We start from the raw sequence: 17,553 nt of genomic DNA, 5'->3' as shown, positions 1-17,553 counted from the left end.
CAGCCTGCTGGCCTTTAGGCCCTCTTGTACTCTCGCTTTCAAGTAATATAACTAGCACTACTTTTTTGCGCAAAAAAAATATGGTCTGCCTTAATGGTCTTCCCTATTGGAATAAAATGGGTTTGTTTTCTAAATCAGTCTATAACAGTCCATATCCCATCATTCCCTGTCTTTGATCGTGGGCAGATGGTAGATTGAAGATAATGTCCATTGCTATGCTCTCCCACGGTGCCTGGGGCACATGAAGAGGCACCACTAGGCCAGGTGCCTTCTATCTGTCATATTAAACGTTTTGACAATGTATGTCTTTGCGCATGATTGGCTGATAAAAGTATCTTTCCAGATCTTGGATCGTAGGAGTGATCCCTCGATGTGGGGATGGAGGTGCATGATATTCCTCCATAATATTTTGTGTCATGTATTTGGTAATGCATAAGCAGTCATCCCTCATCAGATACCCATCTTTCATGGAGTATTGGCTGGTAGACTGCCCCTCTTGCATCTGCTGTATTATTTCCCCAAAGTCTGGATCATTGACATATTGCTTTTTTATTTCCTCAAGGTCCACATAATAGGTAATGGTAACATTATTGACCTGGGGCCTTTGGGACAAGGCATCTGCCACTCTATTTTGAGCTCCAGTAGTGTAAACCATCTGAAAACGATACATGGATAGCAAATTTGCCCATCTCATGTGCTTCTCCGAGAGCTTGGTTTGAGTTAAGAAATGCATGAGACTTTGATGGTCTGTCTTAACTGTAAAATCAGCTCCGAAAAGATAATGTTTCCAAGTGGTCACGACATGCACTACAGCTGGTAATTCTTTCTCATAAATCCCCATATGTCTTTCTGCATCCCGTAATCTGCGGCTTTCTAGGCTACCACGTGACCATCTTGATGAAGAGCAGCCCCAATTCATTCTCCATAGGCATCACATACCACATCAAAGGGCTTATGCAGATTGGCAACAATAAGAATTGGCTCTGTAATTAGCTTCTCCTTGAGAGTGTTAAATGCTGTCTTTTGCTGCTCTCCCCATGTGAAGGCTGCATTCTTTTGGTCAATCATGAAGGGGAGCAGCAATATCAGCGAAGTGCCTGATATATCTTCTATAATAGGAACAAAGACCCAGAAAACTGCGTACTTCATGTATGGATCTCAGCTCAGGCCATCCTTGGCTTGTATTTTAGCGAGGCCCATTCGTATCCCATGGTATGTCCAAGATAGTGGATCTCCGCTAGGAAGAATTCACTCTTTTTACTATTTGCATAGAGTTGATGATTATGCAGCTCTTGAAAACAATATCAATATGTTTCCTGTGCTCTTCTTTACACCTATAATGTCATGGAAGAAGGTGCCTATGAGGTCGGAAGATACGGTCCATCATTCTATTGAAAGTGGTAGGGGCATTGGTCAGACCAAAAGGCATAATTAAATACTCATACAAGCCGAAGGTGGTTCTGAATGCGGTCCTATGCACATCTTGCGGTTGTATGTGGATTTAATGGTACATGGTTTTAAGGTCTATCCTGTTGAATATTGAAGGTCCTCCCAACTTATCCAACACCTCATCAATGCGTGGTATGGGGAATCTATTGATGATTGTCATCTTATTAAGGGCGCAATAATGCACGCACATTTGAAAAGAGCTACCCTTCTTTTGAATCAAGAGTACATGTGAGCAAAAGGGATAAGAACTGGGCTGAATCAGCCCTGGGCCATAATTTCCTCTCTCTATGTTGCACTCACCCTAGAGGGTGGCCTATTAGGTGGCTCACTCTCTGGCATAAGTTCTATTTGATGATCCTCTGGTGAGAATCTTTAAAGCTCTCAAGAAACTGAAATTTTTTTTTTCAAAAGCATTCTACATAGCATGCATACTTAAAATCTTTTTCCTTAGTGAAAATGATGTACGCAGAAACAAACGGAAGTGTCAGATATAATGGGGATAGTCTTCCCTCTACTCTCTGCAACAATCTGTTGGGCTTAACCCTTATGTACAAAATCCAACACTCTCCCTGGAAGAGACAACTTCACTTCCTTAGGGTGAAATTATGGCATCCCAAGAACTACATCATGATGCTTAAGAGGTGAAATATAAAAGTCTCCCTTAGTCCACATAACTTTGTACATGCAGTCTGAGCTTCCCAATCGATGGGGTCACGGGCACAGGGTCACCATGAAACATTTGATCTACATCCAAAGCCGTGCCTGATTCTTCTGTCTTGATTCCCAACCTAAGGGCCAAGTCTTTTGATATGAAGTTAGCATTAGCACCTAGGTCAAATAGTATAAGTGTCAAATAGTATAAGTGTTTATTGGTCTCTCATTTACCCCAAGCAAGGCAAAGTTCTCTTTCCTTTGGATTGCTGATTCTTCCCAGAACATTTGGGAGTCCTCCCGCCACTGGCATGGGCGGTTCTTGAGGCTTCTTTTGCTCCTTTGAGGCTGAAGGCCTCTCAGGGCACTGGACTACAACATGCCCCTCATTTCCACACTTGAAACATTTCTCCTCTTTATGAAGAATGGCAATCTGTTTAAGGGTAAATTGAGATTTTCCTTTGTAAGCTCTTTGTAGGCCATCTCCTGGTGGTTCTAGTGATGCCCTATAGGCCATGGTATATGCCTTGTAGGCATAAATATAGGCACTTGTAGTGTTAGTGCCTTTTAGGCCACATAGGACACTTAGTCCTATGTGACACCTAGGACACTTAGTCCTAGGTCTAGGTACAAGTACTTTGTACTCTTTCTTTTCTATTATCCTAGTTTGACGTGATGACGTTTCTCATCGACCCTTGTACCTTGTACGTGCTCTCTTTTGTCTATGTGACCCTTCAGTGGTATCAGAGCTCAGATCTGCTTCCTGCACCACTTTTCCGTACTATCCGTACACCTATACGGACGTCCGTACAGATACACATACGGATCCCGTACGCTTCCTCTAGCTGCTGTCCCAGGCTTCCAGCGCTCTTTCATCGCCAAAATGTGCCTCATTGCTGGTTCCAAGCTGAGGCGACTGCTCTAGGACCTTGCTCAAGTTTTTTTCGTGGACCATATCAGCTCTTCGTGGTTAGTTCAAGGCCTTTCATTGCTGGAAATTACTTTGAACTGCTTCTACACTAGGCGTCTACCAGTCGCGACTTGTCTAGAGGCTGTTCCAAAGGTGCCTTGCAGCTCTACACTCAGTTCGAGGCTGATTTGAGGCATTTTCAGCCCTGCTGCTGCTGCCTTTTCATCTCGAGCTGCTGCTACAGCCCTTTATCCAGCTCCATTACACTTACAGGTGGCCCTCTCAACTGGACGACTAACTTGGGATCCATTTCCCACCAGATTTGAGCTTCAACCTTCAGTGGCACTAGAAGTTAATTTCAGGTTCAGGACTGTCACATTGTGCCACGTCATCACTCAGGTCAACAAAAATTGGGGCTTTTGCCAGATTTGCTGTTTTTGTAGTGAACATTGCTTGCCAGAGTCACATTTGGGTCAGATCTGCATTTGCCCTTTGATTTGGGTCGAAAATTTGCAGATATTTGCTGTCTTTTTTGGACAGCCAGCTTTTGCAGTGATAGCCTTGGGGCTTTTGGGTATTCAGGTCTCTTTCAGGGTATCACATTTGCTATGGCTGGGAACAATCAAGATCTATTTGGCGTTCTTCGTGAAGATGATAAGTTGGATGGCACCAACTATCCGATGTGGTCTTATCTTATGAAACATATTCTAGTTGCAAAGCATTTGTGGAATATTGTTTCTGGGGTTGATCTGAGGCCAGCCAATGCTACAATGGTTGCCTCTACTGCTGGTCCCTCTGCAGGGGGTACTTCTCCTGATGCCTCATCCTCTAGCACTCCTGCTACTACTCTTCCAACTCAGGAACAGACAAGATGGGATGCAAGAGATGCAAATGCACATTCATGTATTGCTTTATCATGCAAGAGAATCATTATTCCACACATCCGGTCTTGCAGGACGGCAAAGGATGCTTGGGCAAATTGGCTTCTCTCTATCAGATTCGCAATGAAGCACGTGTTGCATATTTGAGAAGGCAATTATAGGAAGTCAGTATGAATGAAGGTGACTCTATGGATGCATACCTGACAAAGGTCAAGGACCTCATGGAACAACTTGCCAACATTGATGAGGTGGTGCCAAATGGACTGCCAGATACATATCAAGGGTTTGCTACAACCCTTCGATTAGTGGCCATGGGTAATCCAGACCACTATTCTTTTGATTAGCTGGTTACTTTGCTTTTGCAGGAAGAGCAAAGTAGAGCTAATAGACAAGCCATTATTCCTGATCATGCATTCGCTTCACAGCAGACAGGAAGAGGCAAGGCTTCCAAGCCTATGGGTAAGCCAAAATCTGCGCATAGCAGCTGCAATTCCTCCCATGCATCTAAAAATACAGCAGATAAGTAAAAGAAGAAAAGATGCAACTATTGTCGCAAGCCTGGACATGACATTTCAGAATGCAGGAAGTGCATTGCTTCAAAGAAAAAGAAAGCAGGATTGACAGTTAATGCCTCACATGCTATTGAATCCCATGAGCCAGCAGATGCTTCACATGCACATGTTCTTCAGGATGGTTTCCATTGCTCATTTGATCCCTCCAAAGCTGATGCACTCCACTGTTGATGATGCTCGGTCCTGGTACTTTGATAGTGGTGCTTCTAAGCATGTCACATCTTGCAGACAGTTGTTTCACTCTTTAGCTGATGCACCTTGAGGGGGATTGTCACATGTGCTAATAATGCTTTATATGCTGTAAAAGGAATTGGAGATGTGCAGCTCACATCTATTTCAAGTCATCCTGTCACTTTGACAAATGTTCTCTTTGTGCCTGGAATTGAGGTCAACTTGACCTCAATTTCAGCAATTTCAGCAATTGCTACTTCAGGTTTCAAAGTGATTTTTGATAGCTACGGATGCCTGGTTTATGATCTTCGTGATGACAATGCCATAGTTCTCACTAGCACTTTGCAAAAGGGGCTTTATCACCTTGATCATCACTCAGCTGCACTTTCTATTGAAGCATTTGCAATTTCAGATTCACAGCTTGCTGAAACTCATCTTTGGCATGAGAGAATGGGTCATCTCAATTATAGAGCTCTTGCAAAGCTACATTCACAGCAGAGGGCAAATGATGTACCTCAAAGTCACACAGTTTCCAAACATGTGTGTGAGGGTTGTCTTTTGGGTAAGATGCATCGGTTTCCTTTTCAAAAGAATTGTCCAAAACTCTCACAAAGGAAATTGCAGCTAGTGCACAGTGATGTCTGTGGCCCAATGAGGACAAATGCCATTGGAGGGTACAAATATTTCATGACTCTCATTGATGATTTCACAAGATATTGCTGGATATAGCCTTTAAAAGCCAAATCTGAAGTTTTCTCATGCTTTCAGAGGTGGCTGAATATGGTTGAGAATGAATCAGGATGCAAGCTTGTCACCCTCAACAAATAGGGGGGGAGAATATATGTCAAAGGAGTTTGATGCATTTCTGTCTTCACGGGGCATTATTCACTCATGCACTACTCCTTACACTCCTCAGCAGAATCCTGTTTCTGAAAGGAAAAACAGGTCCACAATGGAGATGGCCAGATGCATGCTTAAAGCCAAGTCATTGCCCAATAAATTTTGGCTTGATGCAGTGATGTGTGCCAACTATGTGCTGAATAGATCACCTACACGGGCATTGAAGACTGTTACACCTTATGAAGCATGGAAAGGTAGGAAGCCTTCACTTTCACACACGAGAGTTTTTGGGTCTCTTGCATATGTTCATGTACCATCTCAGCTGATACATAAGCTTGATGACAAGGCAATCAAATGCATATTTATTGGTTACAGCCAGGACAGCAGAGGGTATGGATTATATCAACCAAATATTGGGAAGATTATTGTCAGTAGAGATGTAATCTTTGCTGAACATTCAGCTTCTCCTCTTGTGGACTGCAAAGCTAAGCCAGATGTTGACATGTTTGATGCCTTTGAATCTTGGTTACCTTTGCCATCCTCAGAAGAGGACTTTGACCAGCAACATGAGCCTCTTGCAGGCCCTCCACCAAGCAATAATCAGCCACTACCCCATGCTGATTTGCAGGTTTCTCTTCCAGCACAAAATGATATGATGCAGTCATTGAAGAAAGAGCTGTCAATAGACAACAAAGGCAAGTTCCCAGATGGCTTCTTGATACATTGAGGGACAAGCAAACAAGATCAGCCTTTTGCTGCCCGGACAAGGTCAAGGAATAGACAACATGGTCACTTTCTTGAGTTTGCACTCCTTGCTACAGCTTGCAATCAAGAGCCTCTGTGCCATAAAGATGCTTTTGACAGCAAAGAGTGGATGGATGCAATGAGAGTTGAGTTACATTCCATTGCTAAAAATGACACATGGGAATTTGTAGATCTCCCTCCTGGCAAGCATGCCATTGGAACCCGGTGGGTCTACAAATTAAAAAGAAAATCGGCAGCATAGATCGATACAAAGCCCGTCTTGTTGCAAAAGGGTATGCCCAACAACAAGGCATTGACTTTGAGGAGGCATTTGCTCCCACATCCAAGATTACTACCATTAGATGTGTCATTGCCATTGCAACCCATCATCATTGGCAAGTGCACCAACTTGACATCAAGACTGCTTTTCTTCATGGGGATCTGCAGGAAGAAGTATATGTCACACAACCTCCTGGCTTTGAGGTTGTTAATTCTGAAAATAAGGTATGCTAGCTTAGAAAAGCCCTTTATGGTTTGAAGCAGGCACCCAGGGCATGGTATGCCAAAATTCATGCACACTTACTATCCCTTGGTTTTCAAAATAGTCCCACAGAACCCACTCTTTATGTCCGTGAGAGTGGATCTGATTTTTTAGTGCTGATTTTATACGTGGATGATATGCTCATCACGGGCGCAAATACTCAGCAAATTGCAGCTTTCAAGGCTGATTTGCAGCAGATTTTTGACATGTCAGACATGGGACAGCTCCATTATTATTTGGGCATTTAGTTTGCTCATGTTGAGGGGGGTATCATGATGTCTCAGTCCAAGTATATTGGACAGCTCCTTGATCATTTTCAGTTTGAGGATTGCAAGCCAATCTCTACTCCAGTGGACCCTGGCTTCAAATTCTCAACTCATTATGGGGGCCCACCATATGATATCACTCTTTATCAGTAGGCTGTTGGATGCCTTATTTATTTATGTCACACCAGACCTGACTTACAGTATGCAATATCTCAGCTCAGTAGATTCATGCACATGCCCAGTTCACAGCATTGGCAGGCAGTGAAGAGAGTCTTCAAATGTCTCAGAGGCACTTAGGATTTAGCCCTCTTCTATGGTGATCAAGGTTCACTTACCATGCATGCTTACACGGATAGTGACTCGGCAGGATGTTCCGACACCAGAGTGTCACATACTGGCAATTGTTTTTTGCTTGGCAATTCATGTATATCTTGGCTCAGCAAGAAGCAACCAACAGCTGCCACATCTAGTTGTGAGGCTGAGTACAGGGCAGCTTTCACCGCTACAGTAGAGTGTGTTTGGCTTCGACAGTTACTTACAGATCTTGGTATTCGCCAGACATCCTCCACTATTGTCTACACTGACAGCCAGAGGGCTTTGGCCATTGCACGTAAGCCAGTGTTTCATGTGCGTACCAAGCATATTGAAGTTCATTATCATTATGTTCGGGAGCGGTTGTCAGCAGGAGACATAGAGTTGTCCTATCTTCCCACAGAGGACAACATAGCAGATATGTTTACAAAGGCAGTTCCTCGTCCCAAGTTCGAAGTCTTTCGATAGGCTTTACACTTGGTTCCCTTTGTTACATGATCTGACATCCCTTGTACATTCATAGGTGGCTATATCCTTTTGGATGAACATGTGCCACCATGACCAGAAAATACCAGGTACTCTGAGACGTTTCCAGAGTACTTCAGCCCATCCCATGGAGGGGGGTTTGTAGGACATCTCCTGGTGGTTCTAGTGATGCCCTATAGGTCATGGTATGTGCCTTGTAGGCATAAATATAGGCACTTGTAGTGTTAGTGCCTTTTAGGTCACATAGGACACTTAGTCCTATGTGACACCTAGGACACTTAGTCCTAGGTCTAGGTACAAGTACTTTGTACTCTTTCCTTTCTATTATCCTAGTTTGACGTGACAGCGTTTCTCATCGACCCTTGTACCTTGTACGTGCTCTCTTTTGTCTACGTGACCCTTCACTCTTGGCATTTGATTTCCCCTCCGCTTCTTAGGCTTAGCCTCTTTCTTTTCAGTCTTGGGGTACCCTCTTTCTCAAACCTGGGTGGGCCAAGTTTCTTCTTTTCTGCTGTCCCTGCTTGTAATGATGCCAATGTAGAAGGGTCTTGCATATGCATAAGTCTGGACGCAGAGATTGAATGCATGATACCGTGTATTCCTTTTATATGCTGCGTACTTACAACAACCTGAATCTTGGGAGTTAAACCAGCCCTGTACTTTTTGAGTTGGGTCTCCTTAGAGACCTACTTAAAAGGGGCAATTTGTAAATAGGCATCCCAAAATTTCTGATTGTATGTTTCCACTGTATCTCTTGTATCCATTTGCAAACTCTTCCAACTGAGAAGGACATGATCTCGAAATTGTTTAGGCATGAATTGTTTATAAAATTCTTTCTTGAGCCTTTCCAATCCTTTGGGGCTGAGCCATCAGTCGTGTGTAGTCCACCATGCACTGGTTGTACCAGTGAGATGCAGGCTGACCATATGCAGCTTTGAGGACTCACAGAAATTCTCTGAGCCAAAAGCAGCATCAAACTATTTAATAAATTGCATAGCCTCGTCAAGCTGACCATATTGACCAATATATGTGATAAACGATATAAACTTACCGCCTTCTTTAAATTCTCTCAGTGTAGATGCCTTTGGTGCAGTCTTCTTCTCATCGGGAGATTCTTTCTTTCTAGACTTGGAATTGGTGAGCTGGAAGAATAGGATGAAGAGATGGAACTAGAGGAAGAAGAGGAACTTGAAGAGGCAAAACTAGAGGAAGTGGATGAGTTGGAAGATGAGGACTTTTTGCTTTTCTTACTCTTTTTCTTGCCTTTTTGGCATGGCTTGTTACCAACAAAGAAAGAAAAAGAAAGATGTATTAACATTCTCGGGAGGCCTCGTGGGCCTATGAGACAATACCATCACAGAATGACCCATACAATCCGCAATGGGCTGAAGCAATGGGTTCGCTAAGACCCTTGCAGAGTGCTAAGAGAGCGATGGGGATGAACTTGGTGATTTCTTCCTGGCTGTCTCTTTGCGGCTTGGTCCTAAGGGGCCTTTTCAAGCTCTTCCTCACCACGAGGATTTTGCAGCTTGTGAAAGAGAAGATCCCACCTTGCTTGATCAAGCTGTGCCTACAATTCTCATTAGGAATCTTCATCCATGAATGTTTTGCCTTGTGTATGTCTGCTTGGCTGTGCCCAGCACTTTTTGTATCATGAGTGGAAACACTGTCCGGGGATGAGGCCATATCCGTACTCAGAATCGAATCTTGCGGCCTTACTAAAATTTGTGTCCGTTTACATTGGCTGGTCTTATTCCATTGTCAACCCATAATTGGCCCTAAAATTTGTGGCCGGTTACATTGGTTGGTCTTATTCCATCATCAACCCATAATTGGCCCTAAAGGTTAGGATCGATTACACTCAACAAATGTAGAATGGCTGACTAGTAAACAAGATCTCACGTAGGCAGGGAAAAGAGTGTCGTAATAACAGAACAGCTGATCCACTATGCAGCTCAATATATATATAGTCTTCCTGAGAATATTCAGCTGAGATTCTATAGAGAAAGTCATATGTCTACGCTAGGTTCCCGTCTCTCAATACAGTAGCGTGCGCATCAGACCTTTTCTTATGTACCTTGTGCCTCACTTGAATATTTTTTACGAGCCACTCGTCATGCCTTTAAACAGTCAATCTGTCATGTATTCAAAAGCAGTTGAACTTATTGCATAATAGGCCAAGAATCCAATTGTGCGATCGGCATGTTCCTTCTTCCTATGGAAATTGCTTGATTGGAATTGAAGGAATTAGAACTAATCCTGCACCTGCTTGGGAGAGAGTCGCCGTTCTGTTTCCTCAGAATCTTCAAAGAACACTCGAAGTTTGCTCCCCACACAAACTCCATGCTGGATTGTCACTACCCGCAACTAGCCTTGTCTGAGTGTTATGTATCTGAGAACTCCGTGGAACCAAAGAAAAGGTTTTGCACAACTCCTCCTGATGCTAAGGTCGTCACTTTTAGATATGGCTCAAATGGAATGGCCTGACCTATCTTCGAAATCTCCCTCTGTTGTAACCCCAATACCACCTACTTCTAGGAGGAAACCTTTTTATTCCTCAGTCGCCAGGGAATCCTCTCCCTACGCAAAGACATACTATCGAGGTGGTTTTGACCGACCTGTCCTTGGACAGTACGATCAGAATAATTTTCTACAACAACACGTGAGAGATCTACAGCGACAAGTAGACGCTCTCACAGCTCGAGTACAAGCTCTCCAAGGATTTGGTAAACATGACGTGGCTGATGAGGCAATGCAGACATACAAGGCTTCCCCTCCTAACCGTCAACTACTTTGTACAGTGAAGGATCTTGTACAAGCTGATGTACAAAACATTAAAAAAGAAGTGATTGTAGAGGTAGACACAAAGGCAAGCAAGACTGATATCCAAGTAGAAATCAAGGAACACCAAGCCAAAGGAGAGAATGCATTGAAGATCAGGATTGGGGGGCTTTTAGAAGGTTGGTTCAAGGTTGAGGACTCATACAATGAGACTTTAGCAAACATCAAAGCAGCTACTCCTAGCATTGAATGGGTGGGAGATGATGACGAGGATTCCAATGGACATGCTGTAGTAAGAGTTAGTTCAAGGGATATACGACTAAAGTTTCTACGCCAATCATACAAGCTGAAAGGTACTAAGATTTGACCTCACACGAGCCAACTAGCCCAAAAAGCAACGGAACTAGCCAAGGTCAGGGCTGCTAGGAAGGAAGGAAAACGGGCAGTATATCGTGAGGGTATAGCCCTCATCAAGGAGTGTAAATCAAAATCAAAAGACTCTTCAGTCTTAAACTGATGTATGGCCGATTATCTCTTTTACTTCAGTCTAAAATGTAGGTAATCTAAATAACTTGGGGTTGCTCTTTGCACTCCTTGGCAGCTGCCTTGTGCCCTCCTAAATCAGTTGTATTAGTTTGGAGGTTTCTTTGTTGTCCCATAGACCTATGGTCTCCCATGGACATTAATAAACTGTGTGTGTGTGTGTGTGTGTGTGTGTGCTGGTGTTGCGGGGCTCCCTGGGCAGCCAACAGCCTGACTAGGCTGCACATTGGCAGCCCGTCTAGGCTGCATAACAGCCCGCCTAGGCTGCTCCCTGCCATGCCCGCCTCGCTCGCCTGTGTTGCTCCACCACCTGGCCCATGCTCCTAGCCCGCCATGCTCTAGCCCCGCTTGGCCCGCCATTGCTGCTGCTGCTGCTGCCCCTCCTTTGCCATGGCACATAACCCCTCCCCTCCATTGTGCCTCCTCTCAGCCCGGCCCCCTTAAGCCACTCAGCTCTCTTGCTCCGCCTCTCAACCCCCTTACCACCTCCTAACTCTGCCTCACATTGCGCCTCAGATTCTCCAAGTGCCTTCAACTCACACTTGATGACATGAACAAATGCAGCAATTGGAGTGGCCTCCAGGTGGATAGCACTACCACAAAAAAGAAAGTCACCAAGGCCTCTACACAAGCGGCCTCGACTTCTACATCGACTCCCGCATTGGATTCTACATTGACCTCTCCACCGACCCGCACAGCAGTTCCCATCTAAGGCCTCTACACCGGTCTCCACATCATCACCATCACCAGTGACATCACTCTTGTCACCCACCTCAGCCTTAGGGGGAGCGTCACCATTGTCCCTGAACATGGTAACACCGACATCAGAGGTGTTAGCATCACCAGTTGGGTGAGGGACTGCCCCATATGCCTCCGTCCTATCACCGCTACCTCTCAGCCAGCCACCCTTTCCTTCATCAGCAGGTCTCGCCATGCCCACGCTTTAGAGGCCTTTGTTGCCCACCTCTCAGCTCATCTATCCCACCTTACAGCCACCGAATATTCAGCCCCGTCCCACCACATTTGTACCAGCTCCTTTCAAGTTCCAACTGCCACGGGGGCCTGGCTTTCCCAGAGCCACCCCACGTGACGGTTGATATAGCCTCTTGGTGGAGTTACATAGTGTCTGAGCACGAGAGGTTGAGCTGACCCGTTTCGGTGAGGAGCAGACAGACTTCGTCCAGGAGCTGGCCTGCACTATACATGAGCAAGGGGAGCTCATCCACGGGATCCGACAGGATATTAGGATCACCTAGAGATGTATATGGATGAGGACTTGACACCCCTACAGATTGAGGAGCGACGTGCCCTTTTGTAGCAACGGGATGTGGTCCGCAAGGAGGGGAAGTGGGCTGTTGTTTGTGATGGTATACTCCTGATCAGCCCCTGTCGGGCACCTACCTGCTGTCCCCCATAGGGGAGCGGGGTCTATGAGACCTAGGATACCGAGACCCTATCGTGTACCATTTGGAAATGTAACGGTAACTTATGGTCAGATCCGGGGAATTTCTCGGAGTCATACACAGGATGAGACATAGTCTTCTACATAGAGACACACCGGAGTCCAGAGCGCCTGCTACCGATCATCAGCCGTTACACATGGGAGTTAACTTTCAGAGACGAGACCAGGGAGACCGACGGAGTGCGACGATCCAGAGGAGTGGTAATACTTTATAGATCAGCTCTCCTTGGAGTCATCTCATTGGAGAGGAGGGATGTACACTCTAGGTTCCTATAGGTCCGGATCCGGCGCACAAGTAACCGTGATCTTTATATAGCAGTATGCTACTTTCCACCTGAGACATCCCACTTTGCCAGTGATATACGTGAGGAGGGAGAGACATCGCCGTACGCATCTCTTCATCCAGACATCTTAGATTTTTCGAGCCATGGGGAAGTCCTTCTAGTTGGGGACTTCAACGCAAGGACAAGCATACATTAGGTACCACTTTTGGACTTTCGAGATGATATCATATTGCTGCTAGACATTGACCTTGGTGAGGCAGGCTTGGTACGAGTATCTGCTGATAGACGGGGACCAATCACATCATACAGTCACACACTTTTGGATATGGGTAGGATTCACGGTCTTGTCATATATAATGGTCTTAAGCTGTGGCCCTCCTCAGGTGGCTTCACTTGCTTTCCACATGGGGGAGGGTCAAGCATAGTTGACTACATCATGGGATCCCGTGCCTTCACATTGCTCCTCACTGACTTCTCTGTTTCACCACCTCGACTAGAGCGCAGATCACACCTACCTCTTCTTCAGCATCTCCACACCCCGTCTCACGGTACCACCCACCACATCGACCACACACACCACTTATCAATAGGCTCTGCATTGAGAGTGGCCGAGTAGAGGGTCTATCCAGGGAGGGGCGCTTGTGTACTGTGTGTAGCCTACAGGAGGTCGAGTCGGAGGAACATTCATCTTGTTTGAGACCGAGAGTCTTTTGGTTTGGATTTGAATTCGTAGAATTCTTTGATAATTGCCATGCCTTCATGGTATCTTTCATACTGTAAAGCTATGAGATTGAAAGGCTTCAGAAATTCCTGGGGAACTTTGATAGTGTGGACTTACCAATGCAGAATATCATACCCGAGTAACAGTATGTTGGTCTGCTTTATAGTTAGCAAGCATATTTAATTGATATTTATTCAACAGGAAGAATAAGGACGAGAAAGTTTATATCTCATAGGTTTCCTGAGTACTAGAACTAAATGATAAGTTTTTAAAGCCATTTTCTCATTAGGAGAATATCATACCCGAGTAACAGTATGTTGGTCTGCTTTATAGTTAGCAAGCATATTTAATTGATATTTATTCAACAGGAAGAATAAGGACGAGAGAGTTTTATTCTCATCGGTTTCCTGAGTACTAGAACTAAATGATAAGTTTTTAAAGCCATTTTCTCATTAGGAGTCCAGGAGTACCATTAGTCTAATAATTGTAAATTTGCAGCTTATTGTTAACACACAGGAATTGTTTACTTGTTCTTGGACATTCTTTCATGCTGTAAAGCTGAAAGGCTTCAGAATTTCCTGGTGAACATTGATAGTCTGGACTTACCAATGCAGAATATCATATCCGAGTAAGAGTATGTTGGTGTACTTCATAGTTACCAGTGTATCATCTAACTGCGACCTTTGTACATATACCCTTTGTTATTTCAACTGCTCCTCTGTGGTTTTAGCAACTTGCCTTGTGCTGATGCTACCTGGCTCCTAGATAGTGCAAATGGTTGTATCAGAAAACAATCAGAAAACGCTTTGCAAAGTACTAATAGTAAACCAGCATTTTTGTAACTGTTTGGTTGATTTACAAAACCTTGGCAGGCATCTACAAGAAGATCTGACAGATGAAATGGTTGAATATGCACGTCAAATGAAGGAAACAAGCCTTTCAATGAATCGTGCTGTGTTGGATTCTGAAAAAGTGAGTCACATGCATGAGTTATGGTTTAAATATGAATAAAGCCATAGGGCGAATTATCTCGTTTTTTGGTTATGGGGAAGTTACTTCAATATTACTGATGATTTGGGACTCAAAACAGGATGAGACAAAACTGCTTGTAGTTGTGGGAAAGAAGCCAGCCCTCTCTGGTTTGCTATAATGAATACTGATCAGTTCTCTTCCTTACCCTAGGTGCTTGACTCTACAGAACAGGCTGTTGAACGCAGTCTGGGATCAACGAACCAAGCAAACAAGCGTGCTCAAAGCATTTACTCACAGAGCTTCAAGACAGGATGCCTGACCTGGCTTGTTATTTTTGTCGTGTGCTGCATGTTCTTACTCATGGTGTTTCTCATTCGAATTACTTGATCTTGCTACCTGCAATCTTTATTCTTAGATCATAAGAGAGCAAGTCCAAAGCATCTGCTTCTGCTTCAAGGTTTGTTTTGAGTTAACCACCAAAAATCAGCCATCCTCAAAAGCTTTGATTTTGGGCTTCATTGTATTGAGAAAGTCTCTCTTCATGTATGCATTTGATTGTTCCATCAATCCTACAATAAGCTACTCTTAAAGAGATCTTTAAGAAAGGTTCAAAATGATCAATATTGTTCTGAAGCTATGTTACCTACTGTCCATGAGCTTCGCTCAGTCTTGGCCAAAGTTGTCATGCTAAAGATTCTGCAATATTTTGTGCATTTTTCAATAGTGCTTCAATTGCAGGCTTTGCTCCATAACACATTTCATTAATGATATCAATTAGTATATGGATTGGTATGGGTATCTAATAGGGCTACTTTTCAGGTCTGGTTTTGTCAAATGATTAGTGATGCACTATGCCTGTTTTTCTTACAGCTGTTCTCATACTTTGGTTGTTGGCATCGCACCTATTTAATACTGATCATATGCTGTTGCTAGTCTAATAGATACCTGCCAGATTTTTCTTCTTTATCAAGGGAAGTAACGATAAGCCAAAAATGTTATTCGCTAGAAAACCTTCTGCTCTCATGCCATATAGAGGGTCATTTAATAGTGCTACTGACCAGTTCTGATTTTTCAAATGTTGCTAACAATGCCACTAAATCTATGTCTCATAGACTTGCTGGCATATTGTAGTTATTGACATTGTAGGCATTTTATATTGATGATAATATTGCTTGTCAACCTGTTGGGTAGATTATGTTAATAGTGTAACTGCCAGGTCTATTAACGACCTACCAACTCCCCCTGTTTAAAAGCGTTTATGCATTTGTTATGATGATCTCAGCATACAAGTGTAGATTTTTTGACTTCAGTATCCTCATTTTTAGACAAAGCACTTACTCATAGGGATTAAGGTAACTCGGCATAGGCCCCCTTAATGCCAACGAAGCCTCTGATCCTATGGGGCTTGAATTTCACTTTCTTTTTTAAAGCATATCTAGATCCTTAGATACATAAAACATTTCTGATTTTTTCGCTTAGCTGTGTTTTTGATTGTGATAACAAACAGTTGGGACTCACGACACCTGTACTTGTATCAAAGTTACATTTATTTGGCTAGATGGGATGTATGATTACATGTATCCCTTCTCTATAGCCATGAATTCGTATGTGCAACATGAGAATACATAGTTTACTAAATGGGATGTCCTAAAATATGCCTCCTACCATTTTGAGGAGGATAAGATAATGGTATAAATCTTGCAAAAGTTGTACACGAACAAACAAAGGAAGGCATAATCAATTGTAGATCCCGGCCTATGAGGGGGGTAGGTGGGTACAAGAAACCTTGGAGGGAGTGTGCCGTTTATAAAGTGCCCTTTGATCCCTCTATTTAAGAACAATACTATTTGATGTTGTCACTTGCGCACACCCCCCCACTCCATAAAGTTAGACGAATGTATTGACTCAAAACCATGTTCACTTTACTCAACATAGAGCAATATACATCCATTCAATATTATCAGTTCTCAATGGGCCCATTAGCTCCCTCGGCTCATTCCATATTACCACCAAAGTGCAACTTCTCATATCCATGTAGATTACCTCAAAGTAGCACGTCTCTTGGTCTTTGTCACAAGATGAACTGCTTTTGTAAATTTTGATGCCTTTGCCTTCACTCTGACACCACCTATAAGACGAGTCAAGCATCCCATGTAGGGCATTGCTATTGGTGATACCATCATGCCTTGAATTCTTGAAGTAGGATACGTTGCTGTTAGTGGGACTTCTTCATGTGTATAATGTTCCAAATGGAAAGGGCCTCATTTTTGTGCAAACGACACTATGTTAGCATATGCTACAAACATCAAAACACAACATTGGTGTTAATGACAACATAAATTGAATAAAGCCAATGTGAAAAATTGCAAATGGTGGGAGGATACCATGTTATGCATAATACATAACCCCCCTTTACCATTAATTGTATGAGTTCTCTCAATGTCATGTATGCATGTGTGTATGCATGCATGCATACATGTGTGTGTGTGTGAGAGAGAGAGAGAGAGAGAGAGGGGGAGGGGGCAGGGGGAGAAAATATCTAGGGAGGAGACGTGAGATAATAAAACAAAATGGGATTCAGTTAATAGGACATAAAAATGTCATAGGACACTTTTATATTCTATTAACTTAGCCACTTCTTAGAATTATTCAAAAGAATTAATAAGGTATTTTGGGGTTTTGATTATTTTCAATAATAGCTTATGTTTTGAAACAAACTTGGAATTCTTATGGATTAGAACTTGCACCTATAGTCAATCTAATACCGAAACATCAAGCTGTTTTCTTAAGTTCTAGATAAAATGGACATAGTTCTTAATTAGAATGAGTTTCTTTAGAGTTTGTAAGTTTAGAGTATAAGGATAACTAAAACACATATGTTTAGATTCCTTTGGAGCTAGATAATCATGCTTATTGTTATATATGGCCTCAAATGTAATTTTAGTGAATGTTGACAGCGAAACAAAA

General features: G+C 43.3%; 1 protein-coding gene across 2 annotated transcripts in view; it reads left to right on the top strand.

Moving 5' to 3' along the window:
* The window catches only part of LOC147893965 (uncharacterized), a 110,543-nt gene extending 95,221 nt beyond the window's left edge, over window positions 1–15,322 (top strand). For both annotated transcript variants that reach the window (XM_087386067.1, XM_087386065.1), the window contains exons 8-9: window positions 14,487–14,586; window positions 14,797–15,322. In XM_087386067.1, the coding sequence (XP_087242193.1) occupies window positions 14,487–14,586; window positions 14,797–14,973 (277 nt within the window). In that variant the 3' untranslated portion in view covers window positions 14,974–15,322. The remainder of the gene's footprint in view (window positions 1–14,486; window positions 14,587–14,796) is intronic.
* The last annotated feature ends 2,231 nt before the right edge of the window (window positions 15,323–17,553 follow it).

Source organism: Dipteris shenzhenensis, chromosome 15, assembly GCF_047967505.1.
Source record: "Dipteris shenzhenensis isolate YYH24624 ecotype China chromosome 15, Dip_SZ_1.0, whole genome shotgun sequence".
Lineage (NCBI taxonomy): Eukaryota > Viridiplantae > Streptophyta > Polypodiopsida > Gleicheniales > Dipteridaceae > Dipteris > Dipteris shenzhenensis.
The sequence above is the reverse complement of the archived record's forward strand: the minus strand, read 5'-3'. Positions and strand labels throughout refer to the sequence as shown.